The sequence below is a fragment of the Ceratotherium simum genome, chromosome 21 (genome assembly GCF_057802395.1).
Source record: "Ceratotherium simum simum isolate JZ-2026a chromosome 21, ASM5780239v1, whole genome shotgun sequence".
NCBI classification, from domain to species: domain Eukaryota; kingdom Metazoa; phylum Chordata; class Mammalia; order Perissodactyla; family Rhinocerotidae; genus Ceratotherium; species Ceratotherium simum.
Window position 1 is genome coordinate 24,034,108 of NC_141920.1, and position 17,018 is coordinate 24,051,125.

The 17,018-nt window shown below is 41.3% G+C and overlaps 1 protein-coding gene across 3 annotated transcripts in view; it reads right to left on the reverse strand.

Moving 5' to 3' along the window:
• PHF20 (PHD finger protein 20) overlaps positions 1 to 17,018 on the reverse strand; it is a 151,034-nt gene that overhangs the window by 85,800 nt on the left and 48,216 nt on the right. For 2 of the 3 annotated variants that reach the window (XM_087445335.1, XM_004430452.3), the window contains exons 3-5: positions 9,516 to 9,687; positions 8,299 to 8,383; positions 644 to 723 (exon numbers count right to left, since the gene is read on the reverse strand). In XM_087445335.1, the coding sequence (XP_087301461.1) occupies positions 644 to 723; positions 8,299 to 8,383; positions 9,516 to 9,687 (337 nt within the window). The remainder of the gene's footprint in view (positions 1 to 643; positions 724 to 8,298; positions 8,384 to 9,515; positions 9,688 to 17,018) is intronic. The other variant, XM_087445337.1, reaches the window with a different exon arrangement.

Sequence of the window (17,018 nt, forward strand, 5' to 3'; positions counted from 1 at the left end):
TGGAAGCAACCTAAGTGCCCATCAAGGGACGAATGGATAAAGAAGCTGTGGTATATATACACAATGGAATACTACTCAGCCATAAGAAACGACGAAATCCAGCCATTTGTGACAACATGGATGGACATTGAGGGTATAATGCAAAGTGAAATAAGTCAGAGGGAGAAGGTCAAATACCGTATGATTTCCTTCATTAAGTAGTAGATAATAACAACAATAAACAAACACATAGGGACAGAGATTGGATTGGTGGTTACCAGAGGGGAAGGGGGGAGGGAGGAGGGTGAAAGGGATAATTCGGTACATGTGTGTGGTGATGGGTTGTAATTAGTATTTTGGTGGTGAACATGATGTAGTCCATGCAGAAATAGAAGTACAATGATGTACACCTGAAATTTTTACAATGTTATAAACCAATGTTACTGCAATAAACAAAAAATTAAAAAAAAAAAAAAAGGAAATGGCAGAGAGAGACAAACATTTATAATATCTGAAAATTTCTGTATTGCTTTCTGGTGAAATCAGGTCGGATGGAGGAAATAAAGACTTTGCCATGATAAACAAATGTAACATCTTTATTTGAGAAACAAAACTACAATGTTAGCATTATTCATACCACAAAGCACAAAACCACATTTCTCACCTGATCTTTGGAAAAAGCTTTGACATGAATATGTTTGACAGTCTGAACTACTCCATCATAAAATTTCACAGTGTAAGTACCTAAAATTCAAGAAGATATCATGATTTTAACTTACAGTTTCATGAAACCAACAAAACTTTTCAAACCATAAACACAAGGAAGTTCCAACCACAATAATAAACTCATGGGGAATTAAAAAATTATTTAAGAATCACATTCAGTCTAACTTATATCCAAGATAATGTATGCTTGCCTTTCTTTTTATCTATATAGATCTTTTTATCTATACAAATCAAAATCCATCAAAAAAATAACTCATTTTTATGATCCTTCATTAAAATAAAAAAACTTGCACTGAATTTAGACCAAGAACAAAGAACAGTAAAACAATTAAGAATGTGAGGAAAACGAAGACATTTATTTCTTGGTGAATTATTAATTTTCATCATTTAATCTTTATTTTCTGGGCTTAGGGGTAGTAATATCTTTTAACCTTAGAAGAAACACGACTGTTAAAGGTATCATGTTTCTAGAGGTCACATTAATCTCAAAATCCATACCTTCATGTTACAATATTTAAAAATAGAGACTTGGCAAAAACACTAAATGGTGCCTGCTACATTGTCAGTTTCATTCCACTAGAAAAAAATGTTCAACAAAAATCACTCTCTGCTAAAAAACTGAAGCTGGAAATCCAAATAATCTTATCTTCCCAATTAAGGCATCCAACTACAAAAGTTCTCATTAGTTGCATCCAAATCAACACCTTCAAACTTTAGCATCTTAGAACGCACCCATGTCCCTTTTTTTTTTGTCCCAGGGATTAAAAAAACAATCACAGATAATCTTGTCAAGATTACCAGTGAACCACTGGTAATCATGTAATGGTTTACCACTGGGAAACACGGGTCAGTTTCCAGGACCAAGTTCCCACCCAACATGGAAGGAAAAAAAATCCCAAGGGCTGGGAACAGAAGAATGCAACAAGAAAGTTAAGACTTTATGGCTGGTTACCTCCTTCTTATACATTCTTTCCCCATCCCTCCCCACCGCTCCTCCAGTCCTAAGTAGGATCCTGTCAATGGCTAGCCACCTCTATTGAAAGCCTCCCTCTCTAGTGTTCAAAGTCCAATGCAATCTGAGCCCAATTATTTTCCAAACCTCATTTTTCATTACCAGAATACAATATCCACCAACTCAGAGTGACTAGCCACTTGCCACCCACTGCAACTGCTTTGTGACACTTCCACCTCCACATCTTTATCAAAGTGTTTTCCTGCCTGGAATGTGCCACTCATTGATCCTTAAGCACCCAGCTCAAATGACCACAATAATTCTATAAGAGCTTCCTGACTTCCTACCTACAGGAGATTTCTCCTTGCTCTGACCTTCTCAAAGACTCATTTGGCACCTGGCCTGCAAAGCCTCACACTTAGGTCTACCTTCACACAGAAGGCAGATCCCAAATAGAAGGAAGGCTCTCCAAGGCCAGAGTTTCTCTCTCACACAGCACCTGGCTCACCATAAACCAGTGCTCCTCAAAGCGTCCCTAGATCAGCAGCATCAGCAATTCCTGGAAACTTGTTAGAAAAGCAAGTTATGAACCCCACTCCCAATTTACTGAATCAAAAACTCTGTGTTAAAATAATGAAAGACACTTTTTAACAAGTCTTTTGGGTGATTGTAGTGCATGCTCAAGTCTAAGAACCACTGCCATAGACAATTAGTAATCACCTACTGATCTTTACTCCTGGTAATTACAAAATAAAGGGGATTATTTGTCACAAGTGTCACCAATACATAAAGAAAGTGGCTAGCAAACAGGATATAGAGTTATACTTGGTTGGTTAAAACAAGCAATTAGATGACAGGCCATGATAAAGGATTCTACATGAGGCTGCTCAGCAATGACTGATGAGTACTTAAAACAAAGGTCTGGGTTCCTGTCTTCCTGCCTCTATTTTGAGGGTGTTGGCAAGCAAAGGATCAATGATAAGCAATGTTATGGAACTCTAAACATAGCCCAGCTCTGGCCAGCCTGGGGATGGGAGTGGGAGATGGGGGTTTTAAGAACCCAATTCTCAAGAAAATATTAAGTGTGCCAACAAGCCATACTTTCAACTATTTTATCAACAAAGTTCAGCATCAGTTATATCAAAATGAAAACTGTCCATTTTTACAGACATTTCAAACATCCAGAAGGACAACATTAACTAACGCTATCCAACAGTCCAACATTTTCAGTTATTTGAGGTCCGTTCTGAAGCTTACTCCTGACGGCAGGCTCAAAAAGGAGGCCTTAGATAACGGGGTATGCCCCGAGTTCCACGGTAAGTCTAAAACAGAGCTAGGATTAGAACCCAAGCCTGTCTGCTGAACTCTGACCAACTCTTCTCCCACCACTCCACACTGCCTATTCCTCAAGTCCCGCAGCCTAACGTCCAAACCACAGACCCAGAGCACCACTGGCAACTCTGAAATGAGCCAACCTATGGCCAAAGATGCTCAGGGACCACTGTCCTTAGATAGCAATATCCCAGCCCTGACCCTTTTTACTTCCAAAGGACTACAAAGGATCACCTTGAAACTTTCTCCCTTGATCACGCACACTGCCTAACTTGGGCTTCAATATGTCAGAGGGAACAAAACAACACATCCCACGGATAACAGTGGCCTAGACCCACTTCTGGAAGGAAGCCCCAAATCTACTTTAATGCTTTCATGTGTAACTAAAAGAATGTCTTCTCATGGAATCCTCCCATGGGTGGCTGACAATAAAGCTCTCCCATGGCCACAAATAACACGTAAATGACAGAATTCAAAATAAGCGCAACCTTGACACAAAGGCCACCTACCTCAGGCTCCCCTAAGAAGCCCCTGTCCTTATAGTGCCAGGTGAAACAAGCTTCCTGGCCTTGCCCCTCTGGGGGTTAAGAACTCAGCATATCAGACAACCTTACAGCAGTCAGTAATGGCAGAAAGGATGTAAGAACCAAACTGGAGTTGCACAGCAAGCTCCTCTTCTCTAGGACCGAAGAAACAGGGATACACAGGTGACTCTGCAGAGGACAGATTCCTGTTGCTCTTGAAATTGACCATAACTGTGACCCCAGGGCCCTTTCTCTCTCCCACTCATTCTCCAGGAGTCAGAGAATTCCAGAATGCCATGGATAGGACACTCAAAGTTCTCAAACATGGTTTGAAAGTCTTGAGGTTTCCACAAATGTGCCTCAGGGGGTAGACAGAGGGATATGCACATGTTTGCAGGCACACCTTCCCTTCCCCCAAAGTCTTTTTCTTCTTGGCAATTTTACATAATGGGCTTAGGTTCTGTGCCCAACAATTTCCAAAAATGCTCATCTATTCCAATTCCTTTTCCAATTTCTAACTGCTGAAATGAATCCAGAATAAGGGCAGTGAATTGCCTATAATCACCAAATAGGGACTGGCACCAGAGCCTGTCTCCCAATCAGAGCTCTCAAGACACTACCAGGCTCCAGAAAGTACAGACCATCTACATTCACCCTACCATCACATCAGGCATGCATGCACATATACACACATATGCACACACACACACTCACTCACCCAGTGAACACCTGGCTCTGACAACTCCTGTCGTTTTAGGAAAACCCTGCTCCAGAGAGGCAGCCTGGAACTGTGGGAACTGCAGTTCAGGAACTTTGGAGCCCCACAGACCTCCGTTCAGATCTCAGTTCTACCATTTAATGCATGTGCTCTGTAACCTCAAGCAGTTCCTTCTATGAGTTTAGTTCCTCATCTGTAAAATGAGGCTGGAGTTGATGGCAACAATCTCTCCATGTCTGTGTGAAGACTATATGAGATCAAATATGGAAACTGCTTAGCAAAGGGACTGTCACAGAGCAAGGGACTCACAAGCGGTTCTAATTATTATCATCCACCAAGTCACTTTAAAAAGGAAGCACCAACCCCTTTCCCCACCCCTCACAGAAGATAAGAGCCAAGCTAGCACCTGCATGTGTGGGCCTAAATCGTCCTTTTATCTCTGTGCAAAGTTGTTCACATAGTCCCAACATCCCCACATTTCAAATGTAGGATCAGTTACAGTGTGAAGAAAACAAAAAATAGTAACTGCTTCAACCAGAGATTCTAGAAACAAGATCATTTCCACAGAATCTCCTGTTACAAATGCAGACTCCAGGCACTGGACCAAAGAGATTGAACTGGTGGAAAGGGAGCACATGACCTCTGAATATGCATAATTTTAAGGAAGAAGGATCTGATTCACCTGCTCACTCAACTTAAAGAACCACAGATCAACAGGAAGGAACAATTCCTCACTTTGTTGTAAACGTGAACCTACTTTCAGTTTCCCCCAGAGAGAATGCCTTGCAAGAGCTGAGTCGTCCACGATTGGGGGCAGAAAGTCCTGACAGACAAGTGGCTCTGTCATTCCCAATGTAAAAAAGGGGAGCTGAGCAGCCCCAGCAAAGAGCTGAGGTCAACCCACCAGAGATGGCTGCTGAACAAAGATTCCCAGGAAGCAAAATCCCGTCTTTTAGTCCAACACACACAGAGGGTCTAACAAGGCTACCAGATGTGTCTGCCTTCACGCTCAATGATGTTTAATTGCCACTGCTAAAGAACCATTCCAGGTGAAAAGGGCTAAATAACATGGCATTGCCCTCTCCAGTTTCCAAGTGCTAAATAACTCCCTTAAGAAACTCTCAAGTTGCTATTTAGTTGTGATTCAATCATGCCAGACTCCCACTGCCAGGAGCCACTGCTTTCCACTCTGGCCAGAGCCCCCACCCACCAGCCTGCTCAGTCAATGCTCAGCCTCAGGAAAACCACCACGGAGGTTAAGAGTGGTAAGAAGATCAGACCAAGCCTTCCAAAGATGAATTTACAGGGTGTGACTTCACTGTATCCCTGGCCTCCTCCTAGCAGCACCAACAAGACAGAATGACTTTTACAGGAAATTAAGGGGCCCCTTGCCAGCAGAGCTTCTCCTCACAGCACCATTAAGCTGTGGTGGCCCTTGCTACAGATGATACTGCAGCAGGGCAGAAAATACCAGGGAAAGAGAGTCCAGCATTGTCCCTCCCAATCCTGCAATTACTAGAATGAATCATGATGAACTAGAAACTGTCCGCCAGCTCCCATGGATAAAATCCAACCCAAAGGCAGCACCTGAGAGTCATTATCTCACCTCAAAATCAGGACAGATCTGAGCTCCCACTAAAGTTAGCTTTCCTTCACAATCCATGATGTGGCAATAATACCACCCAGCCATTCCACTAACTTTCAGGATTTCGCCTCCCCCATGTCCTTTCTCTCCTCCCTCTTCCAATCAGTCTCAAGAACCAATAAGGGTGGCAGCATAATACAGGACTTCAGACCCAAAAACTCTGCGGAAAACAGGTTCTGGCAGAAATCTCCACTCATTTTCAATGTCCTTCAGTTAACTAAAATTCACGGGACAGAACTTGGAACTTATACAACCAACATACTTGAGCGGCAAAAGACCATTTTAGGAAAACCATTACCTCAAGACTCTTCCCTCCTATAATTTTAGCTTATAGAGGAAATAAACCAAAAAGATTTTTTAAAACAACTTGCAAAACTCTGGTTGCCCCAGTTTAAAAGACACTTAAAAACCTTAATTAACTATGGCCAATAAAGTAGCCAATGACTTTTAGTCCTTAAATGATTATTTCAAAAGATTTCAGATTCACCTACACAAAAAACCCAGTCCCTTCCCCATCCCCTTATGATTTATCTGCACCATTGTGCTCCTGCCTTGCCTCCTCCTGCTGGCTCTATCTTAACACCTACTTCATTCTGCCTTGAACTAGGTGGGGTTGTTTGTTTGTTTTAAATCCATGATGCCAAGCTCTGAGCTCTGCAGATATCAGATGCAAACACAGTAGGTTCCTAAGCCTTTAACGCCTTCATCAAGACACACACCCCCACCCCTCTATAAGACTTCTCCCACCCCCAACCCCTCTATGAAACAGCTCCCAGGGCTCCCCAAACCCCTCTCCCTCAATCTGCCCCTGCTTTGCCACTCCCTCATCCAATGCCCACTGCCCCATTTCTGTCCTCCATGTGACTTTGGGACATCACTGGAATAAAAGAGAAATGTTGCTTCCTTTCTGCTACCTCCTTTATCTACAGAGTTACCTGCATTACTACCCATAACTGTCATTTCATCTAAAGGGCACCATTTCCCCAAGAGAGCACACCTCCAATGGGTGTTTTTCAGGGGGAAAATGTGATTGGATCACCATAAATCAATCTAACAGACTTTCGGGAACACATCTATGTACATGAAGAATACCTGTATTTCATATAATAGGATTAAAACCAGTAAAAGCAGAAAAATTATTAATCTTGAAAATACGACTCTGAAAAAGTAAACTATGTATTTTACTAAAAGGACGAGGCAGTTGAATAACATGTAAGCTCTCCTTTAAAATAAGTGATTAGGTTAATGTGAGATGTATGAAAAGTAGTAAAGGGATTTTATTTTAAACACAAGCTTATAAAAGTAATTTAGGGGAATAAGGAACTATCCAAAACGACTTAACCATGAACTGGAGGATCACTAACTGCTTAGACAACTTAGAAGATACAACCTTGCTCTGAAGGCCTGAGGCACGAGAACTGTGCTTTAAGGATAACCTGCATCTGGTACGTGACTTAACTTACATGTGTTAACTCACACTGGTCTAATAGCTGATGGTGTGGGGGTGGGGTGAATTTAGCTATAGAGACACTAAAATTTCTGCTACATGCAAATGTATGTTCATTTTTTAGCATTTCAACTCATTCTCAGACAAAACTTCTTGGTTAGCCCAAGGTCCAGCATCTGGCAGAATGCTGAATAAATACTTGAATAACTTCATTGAATGAAAAGTCAATCTGTCCTTACAGTCACCCCTAACAGTAGTACAAAGAGGCTTGATTGCCCTAAACATTCACTGCAGAGATCATGGACATACCACAAACATCCTGGTAGAAAATGCTAAAAAAAGGGTATCATTTCGATCCAGAGTCTGTTCTCTGAGTGTCAGAACGCTGCCCATACATATTATCTTCATAACCCTCCTCTTGCCTTCATACTAGCAAAATGAGCCTGTGTGGGTCATGTTCTTGTCCTGACTCCTCACATGTTCTAAACTCTGGCAAAGGCATCCCACTCAGTGCTCTAAATCCCAGTGCCCCAGTTCCAACTAGCAACTCTGATATTACATACCACCCTCAATCATTCTGTATCCACAAAGCACATTTTTCACAAATGTTTGCTAGTGTTCACTTCATTTCTAGGCTATTCACAAAAAGTAAAAGGAATACTAACAGCTTATTTCATCAATTATATTAGGAACTCCTAGACAGCAAGAACCTGCACACTTCCTAGCAGAGTGACAGACGAACCATGACTGTTTTAGAAAACAACGACAAATTTAGAAGGCAAAGAATCAAACTCCCCTTCTTAACCCAGCTTTCTCTCCATTCAAAATTTCTTCCTAACTCCTGACATAGTGATTAACTTGAAGAGATAGGATTCCTAGGTGATAAATACATACTGAAAATATACTATCAAACTCTAATATCACAAACTCCCCCCTAAGACATGAGTAAAAACAATTACAACTCAAATGCCTTACCATCCTTGTTAACAGCAGTGACTTTGGCTGGGTAAAAACGACAATCAGACCAGCAAGCAAGGACCTGCTCATTTATTTGAAATTCCTAAAAAACATTTAAAAACAAAAAAGATCCTGTTACCAATCCAATTTCATTAGACACACATGGTACCAGAATTCATAAAAGTGGCTAGAACTGACAAGAGTGGGAAGGGGAGATGGCTGCTGGGATGGAGGAGGATGTTTCTGCTGTTCAGCACTGGGAGTCAAAACAAAAGGGCTGGACACACAACTTTTCCCATCCTCAGAGCTGTGGGCAGGCCCAGCACAGCACTGATGATAACACTACCCTGTCCCTGAAAGTGAGTCTAAGAGCCCGGGAACACACCCAGTATACAAGCTGGAAGGAAGGAGGCTACTTCATCTTGAGGGAAGCAGTATCCACGCCACCTAATGCCACCCACACTTTTAAAGGGTCTTTTGCCAAAGGAAGCATCCATTCACCTTTAATATTTCATACTGTTTTCCTAGCACACAGTTTGCATTGATATATTTCATAGAATGAATACTGAGCAATCAAATTGGACAAGAGTGACCAATCCTAAATTGGGGGAAAAAAAAAACAGGCTAGTGAGTGTTCAAATTCCCTGGTCAGGGTTAAAATAGAAAACAGAATCCAGGGCTGAGTCAGATCCAAAGGCAGCAGGATCTCTACAGATGTCTCAACACCTGTTCAAAAAACTCAAAACTAATACTTCATCCTTCATTCTCAAGTCAGTAAAAGCTCTAGACATAGTGATGAAATGCAGAAAAAAGGAATACAGTCCAATCAATTCCAAGTTTTTCAAGTGCTTATAAAAGTCCTCGATATGAGGCTAGCACAGTGCTCCACATGAAATGATTGCTTAATAAATAATCAGACAGCAGATCAACTTAATAATTGATCTAAAGGGATACAGTGGTGTAAAAGAGAGATAAGGTCCCTGATCATCATCAATGCAGTCTCAACCAAGTTAGTTTATGAGCTGTCACATCAATTACATCATACAAACAGATGACAAGTGGGATTCTTCAAGAGCCCCACGTGCCATGGAGATCTCAGGGTTGCAACCACAGGCCCTAAATAAGGATTGGTCCCCAGCTACTAGTGACTTTCACACTCAACATCAAAAGCTGGAACATAAAGTACCCAATGGCTGACCCAGCTCATTATAGAACTTTCCAGATTTGTTACTCACAGAAGATCCTTCCTCTTCATGTAAGCCCTCTTTCCTCAGCTGTATTTTCTCTAAAGGACGTAAATAAGGACTGTCCCAGCAGAACCACTCATCGTAACGATGGTTCCAACGCTTGAAATGGATGAGTACTTTTCCTTCTTCGAAGTCAATGTCTTCTATGTGAGCTGGATACCTGAGTCAGAAAAAAAAATTGAAGTGCCTTTAATATCCACCCAAAATATCCAAAATGGTACCCTTCCAAACCTCTTCCCAAAGGAGCAGGTTACCAAAGTACTCAATAAAGCCTACCATTTAGAGGCTCTGTGTAATTGTGTCAAATCACAAATTATGGAGGCTAACAAACTTGAGGTTCAAATATCAACCTGGATATTCCTTAGTTTAAGAACTATTAATCTTTCAGAGCCTGAGTTCCCTCATGTAAACTGGAGGAAGGATACCCAACACACTGGGTTGTAGTGCAACTTAAACAAGATGACATATACACAAGACCTAAGCACAAAGGAGGCAGGAAACAAACATTTAACAACTAGATTAGATTTTACATGTGCCAATAAATTAGAATGACCATACAACCCAGATTGTATTAGACAGGCTCAATCTTAAGAATTTTGTAATCCATATAGTGGAACACTATGCAGTTGTTAAAAAGAACAAGATGGTTGGGGCCGGCCCGGCGGCGCAGCAGTTAAGTGCATGCGCTCCACTGTGGTGGCCTGGGGTTCGCAGGTTCGGATCCTAGGCACGCACCGATGCAGCGCTTGTCAAGCCATGCTGTGGCGGCATCCCATATAAAGTAGAGGAAGGGGCCAGCCTGGTGGCGCAGGCAGTTGGGTGCGTGCATTCCCCTGCGGCAGCCTGGGGTTCACTGGTTCGGATCCCAGGCGCGCACCGACGCATGGCTTGGCAGGCCAAGCTGTGGCAGTGTCCCATATAAAGTAGAGGAAGATGGGGCCAGCCCCGTGGCTTAGTGGTTAAGTGCGCGTGCTCTGCTGCTGGTGGCCCGGGTTCAGATCCTGGGCGCGCACCAACGCACCACTTCTCCGGCCATGCTGAGGCCGCGTCCCACATACAGCAACTAGAAGGATGTGCAACTATGACATACAACTATCTACTGGGGCTTTGGGGGAAAAATAAATAAATAAATAAAATTATAAAGTAGAGGAAGATGGGCACGGATGTTAGCCCAGGGCCAGTCTTCCTCGGCAAAAGAGAGGAGGACTGGCATTGGATGTTAGCTCAGGGCTGGTCTTCCTCACAAAAAAAAATAAAATAAAATAAAATAAAAATAAAGTAGAGGAAGACGGGCACAGATGTTAGCCCAGGGCCAATCTTCCTCAGCAAAAAGAGGAGGATTGGCATCGGATGTTAGCTCACAGCCAGTCTTCCTCATACACACAAAAAAAGAACAAGATGGTTCTATGCCATGATATTGAAAGCTCTCCCAAAATGAACTATTAAATGAAAAAAGCAAGGTGCAGAACACTGTGTATGGTAAGCTATTGTTTATTTTTTTAAAAAGATGAAAAAGTATACATATTCATATATGCTTAAATATGCATAAAATATCTGGAAAGACACACAGGAAACTAACAATGGTTACTTGTTGAAGTATGGTGAGTTCAGTAGACAGGCTCTTTCAATCTCCATTCCACCCTCCTTCTAGACTGACAGTTGGGAAAACCAACAACTACACTTCCCTGGTTCCCATACAAGAGGCAATCAAGGTGATGGAGACCTGTGGGTTTAGAGGCAACTGCAGTGGCCAGACCCAGTGCTCCAGTGCAGGGCCTCTCAAACTTGCATATAACACAAATCGGGGGATCTTTTTGTTTTGTGTGTGTGTGTGTGTGTGAGGAAGATTGGCCCTGAGCTAACATCCATGCCAATCCTCCTCTTTTGCTGAGAAAGACTGACCCTGGGCTAACATCCGTGCCCATCTTCCTCTACTTTATATGGGACGCAGCCACAGCATGGCCTGACAAGAGGTGCCTGGCGGGACCCGAATCTGGGCCGCCAGCTGCGGAGCACCCGCACTTAACCTCTGCGCCACGGGGCCAGCCCCAGGGGATCTTGTTAAAATGCAGATTCTGATTCAATAAATGCAGCTAGGGCCTAAGAGCTTTAAATAAGCCCCCAGGTGATACCGAAGTGCTGGTCTGCAGGAGCAAAGGGTCTAATGGCTTCCTGAATGTCAAGCAGCAGGGGTGAGGGTGGCAGTGGCAGTAATGACTTCCTGACCTCCAGTTCACAGCTCCAGTGGTGAGTGCTTCAAATTGATACTCTTAAGAGCACCCCCCTTGAGTCCCACTCCTCCAACCCTTCCAACAATTTTATAAGTACCCAATTCCTTGTGTTAAATCCTTTTGTGGTTAAAGTACACAGAGTGGTTTTTGTTTCCAGCATTTAAACTTGATTGATACAAGAGGGGAACTGGGCTGGGGGCAAAAGTGGGAGGGAGACTTTTTGCAGTATATTTTTTATTTTTCAACCACATAAATGTATTATTCATTCCAAAAATAGATAGATGGTTAAAAATAAAGAAAAATAAATACTGTACGCCATTGTTCTCTTAAATCCACTTCTATTGATGAGATTGCTATTTTAGACTAAGCAAGTTTAGATTCTACCTGTATTTTCTCCCTACAACTTAGATTTGTACCATTTCCTTCCTTTCTTGTATCCAGCACTTAGTACCCTGACGTCCTAATAAATATGTGCTACCTAAATAAACAGGCCTGCTTCCTTGTGTCTGTATACTGTGTCCTCTTCAACCCTACACTAGTGTCCTCTAAGGCAGTTTGCTTGGCATTAATCTATCACAGTAGGTTGCAGATACTGGGCATTCAATAAATGTTCAGAAATGAATTCCACTCCCCCTGTTCTTCCACTCCCAAAGGTTACCTGTCCTATCAGTTCTTCAATCCCAAGACTCTCAGACTCCAGCTACCCATGCCAGTTTCAGTCACTCTCCAACTTCAGGCCACCATCACTTCATATAGGTATTTCCCACACAGGACTGAGAGGGTATGCTCTTCAAAATTCCTAATGGTACTATGCATACATTAATTGCTCATAAAATATTAACAGAAGGAATAAACAGCCCTGAAACTAGTCTCCCTACTCCAATCCAACTGACATATAGCTGCTATAAATACAAGACATCCTGACAGCAGACAGGCTAATTGTACGATCTGATGAACTGAGTAGTACAATTGTAGGAGACACAAAGAGGATTCTCTAAATCTATTCCTATCTGTAAAATGGGGAGAAGGACATGAATATCTCAATTATATTCCTCTTGCCCTCTCATTCATTCAACCTACCAGAGACTAGTTAGCCTTCATAAAGTATGCAATCTGCCCAAACACAGCCCTATTGAAAGCCCTTTCTTTAATAGTTTACCATCTACAGCAATAGTTTTCAAACACACGTCTTTGGATCAACGCATGGAATTAATTTTTCACAGTACTAAATTTATTTAATGTATATAACTTTTCTTTATACAAAAATAACATTCTTTCTAACTTTTTGGTATTTAAATATACTTTTTATTTATTTATTTTTTTTGTGAGGAAGATCAGCCCTAAGCTAACATCCATGCTAATCCTCCTCTTTTTTGCTGAGGAAGACCAGCTCTGAGCTAACGTCTATTGCCAATCCTCCTCCTTTTTTTCCCCAAAGCCCCAGTAGATAGTTGTATGTCATAGTTGCACATCCTTCTAGTTGCTGTATGTGGGACGTGGCCTCAGCATGGCCGGAGAAGCAATGCATTGGTGCGCGCCCGGGATCCGAACCCGGGCCGCCAGTGGCGGAGCGCGCGCACTTAACCGCTAAGCCACAGGGCCGGCCCTAAATATACTTTTTAAATTAAAACAATGTTAACTGTTTGTTTTTAATACCCTTACTAATATTATGCAGTCATTAAAAAGAATGAGGCAGCTCTCTATATACTGAATTTACAAGATTTCTAAGAAAAGTAGGGGAAAAAAACCTCAAGATGTAAGACAGTATCGAATGTGCTACCATTTATTTGGGGGAGGGGAGAGAGCCAATACATTCATACCTGTTTTTAAATGCGTGGGCTATCTCTGGAAGGATGATCAAGCAACTCGGTTTGCCTCTTGGGAGGGGAACTGGATAGTTAAGGAACTGGAGAGGAAGTATGAGACTTATTTTATTTAATGTATATCCTTTTGTATGTTTTGAATGTTGTATCATGAGCACGTATTAACTATAAAAAGTATATAATTAGATATTTATTTTAAATATACTTATTTGGCAAAACAAAAAGTTGGCAACCTCAGGACAAATCCTAAACTCTTTTGAATTTGCACTGGTCAGTGCCTTCTAAAAGTCTGGTAAGTCTGGATCCACAGAATCAACTCAAAATTCCTAGGCTAGCAACTCCACTGCACACACTCGGAATCTGTGAGACCTCTGGGCCCTCTGCTAGCATAAAGCTTCTTTCTTGCTCAAAAAACTTCACAGGGCACAGACATCCCACTGTCTGCAGACTACATAAACCTCTACAGGAGAATCACTAGTAACCAAGGGGTCAGCAAGGTTTCCTAAGGAGGAGGTGGTTCTCCCTACTTCTCTAAAGTATGATAAGGATGCAAGTCACTCATGGAGGATGGGGAAACCCAACTACATTTCAGAGAAAAGGGAGACAGCTGAGATCTTACTTGGAGATCAGTCCAGTAAGACTGGTGGATCACAACTGCGAGTTGCCTTAAGGACAGCTCAGCTTCATCAGTCAACAGAACTTCATTGAGTGACTTTGATCTGGCCAGTCAATTCTAGGTCTGGGAAGGGAGTAGGAGACATACGTGTTCTGGCCCCTACCCTTGAGGAGAACCAGGCACATGAACCAAGTAAGCTTTAAAACTATTACGTGGAATCACATGAAACTGCTTTTTACCTACAAAAATACTAACTTTATCTGGTTCAATCTAATATTTGGACAACCATAAGGGGAGCCGGAGAAGATGCAGCAAGGTTAACAAAAGACGAGATGTGAATGGAATCTGTATAGACAGAAAAGGGGAGAGAAAATTTTCAGCTTCAACATGTTAACAGCCACGGATGAAACTCTAGTTTCCAAACTAACATTGCAGCTAGGAGTCACATTTTTAATGGAAATATTAGCCAGAAAGGAGCAGATATTGAACACCAAACTGATAACAAAAGTTAGCTCTGGGGAGGGGAGAGGGACTGGGAATAGCCAAGAGACTTTTGCTTGAAGTTTAAATTTTTACAAGGATTTAGTCACATAATACTTGTGAAAGTGAAAATAAATACTTTTAAATTGAAATTCTGAAAAGTATTTAATGGGAAGATATCAGCTAATAGCTTCATGGTTATTGGGTTTATATCCTGCTTTGCACATTCACAAAATAGAATATTATGCAACTGTAAGAAAAAAAATGAGAACACACTCTATGAATTGATATAGAAAGATTTCCAAGACATATTAAGTTTAAAAAAGGCAAACCACATAATAGTGCATATCTTACAATACCTTCTGTGTTACAAAAGAGGAAAATAAGAATATATATTTGTTGTTGCTTATAGAGAAATAAAGAAACACTGGTAGGATGGACAGAAACTAATAAAACTGGTTACCTATAGGGGGTAGAGTGGGTATAGGATAGATAAAGAAGTAGAAGGAATCATTCTCATTGAATGCCTTGTTACACTTTTGATTTTTTGAAACTATTCAAACTCTATCCAATGGATTACCAATTAACTCCCTTGCATTGCCCTGGCAGATTATCATATCATATTCAAATTATGATTATACTGTCTCACTTTCAATACTGATACCTGCCATTTATTTTTCTTGTGTTATCACAATGATTCATGCTTCCAAGATGACACTGAAAATTAGCAGAGATAGTCAGCATCCTTCTCTTTAATGAAAATGTCTCCAGTGTTTCATTGTTAAGTATGAAGTCTGTTACAGTTTCTAATTAATGCCTTTATTCAAGTTAATAAGTTTTTCTCTATACCTACCTTATCGAGGATTCATCGAGAATAAATTTTGAGAATTTTCAGCCTTTGTCAAGATGATTATACAGCTTTTCTCTTTTACTCTATGAATATAATGAAATAATAGATTTCCTAAGTTTAACTTATCATTACCCCACTAATGTTAAGTCATATTTGGTTGTGTGTGTCATTCACTTAGTAAGTGTCTGTTTGGTGTTCTAGTATTTTACTGACAAGTTTTGTGTCTCTTTTATAAGTATGATTTGTTGAAGTTTCCTTGTATCAAGCCCTTTCTGCCCAGTTTCAGTATTAGGCTATGCTAACATTATAGACTGGACTAGAAAGCTTTATTTCATTTTCTATGAAACTGCCTACTCTGGGGCCTTTTCATAAGATAGTTCTTTATCTACCTTTTCCATTACTTCTATGGTTACTAGTCTGGTCAAGTTTTCTACCTCTTCTTGAGTGAATTTTGCCTAAACTAATAACAAAGTTTGAAATGATCATCAGATACAATTTAAGTGTTCAAAATCAATAGTTTTCCTTTAAAGAAATGAGCTCAAGACTCCATAAAAATATTTCAAACTCAAGTCACAAACAGGATTTGTGTGTGTGTGTGTGTGTGTGTGTGTGTGTGTGTGTGTGGGGAAGATCAGCCCTGAGCTAACATCCATGCCAATCCTCCTCTTTTTGCTGAGGAAGACTGGCCCTGGGCTAACACCTGTGCCCATCTTCCTCCACTTTATATGGGACACTGCTATACTATCTCAAATAGCCTCCATCTCCTTCCAGTCTGTGTCAGTTTCCCGCTTGCTTCCTTCATAGCATTTACCCCAAACGGTAATTATTTCATTTGTTTTTCTGTTTACTTGTTTATATTTATGGTCTGCTTTCCTAGGAGACTATAGACACCCCTCCAGGGATCTGTCTCTTATTCACTGCAGTATCTTCAGAGGGAATAAAGGTGTGCCTACACAATAAAAGTGTGCCTACACACACAAATAATTGTAATAAAGTATCTCAAGTGCAACAACAGAAGACTACTTAAAGTATAGTAGGGCACAGAGGAGCAAAAGGCTAGTTCTAGGGTAGATGGGGGTAGACAGGGGTGAGGAAGGAGGGGCCAAGACAACTCTAGTGAAAAGGAGATATTTGATCTCAATTATGAAAGATGAATAGGCGTTTTCCAGGTGATCAAAGAGGCAATGAGGCTGGAGAAGTGTTTCTGAGAGATGGTACAATATTAGCAAATCGGCATAGGTACAGAGGAAGGAAAGTATAAAAGAGGGCAAGCAAGTGTAAGAAACTGAAGGTGAGAAAGGAAACAACAACTCTGTGTAGAAAGCAATGCAGGAATCTTATGGATTCCATCCCTATTGTACAGATGGGCAGCTGGGCCCTAAAAGAGTGTTTCCGAATAGCAGTCTGTGGACCACTTGGTGTTAGTGAACACAGAGTTGGTGGTCCACAAGGTATCCATAAGGAATGTTTTATTGTGCTTATCCATAATCT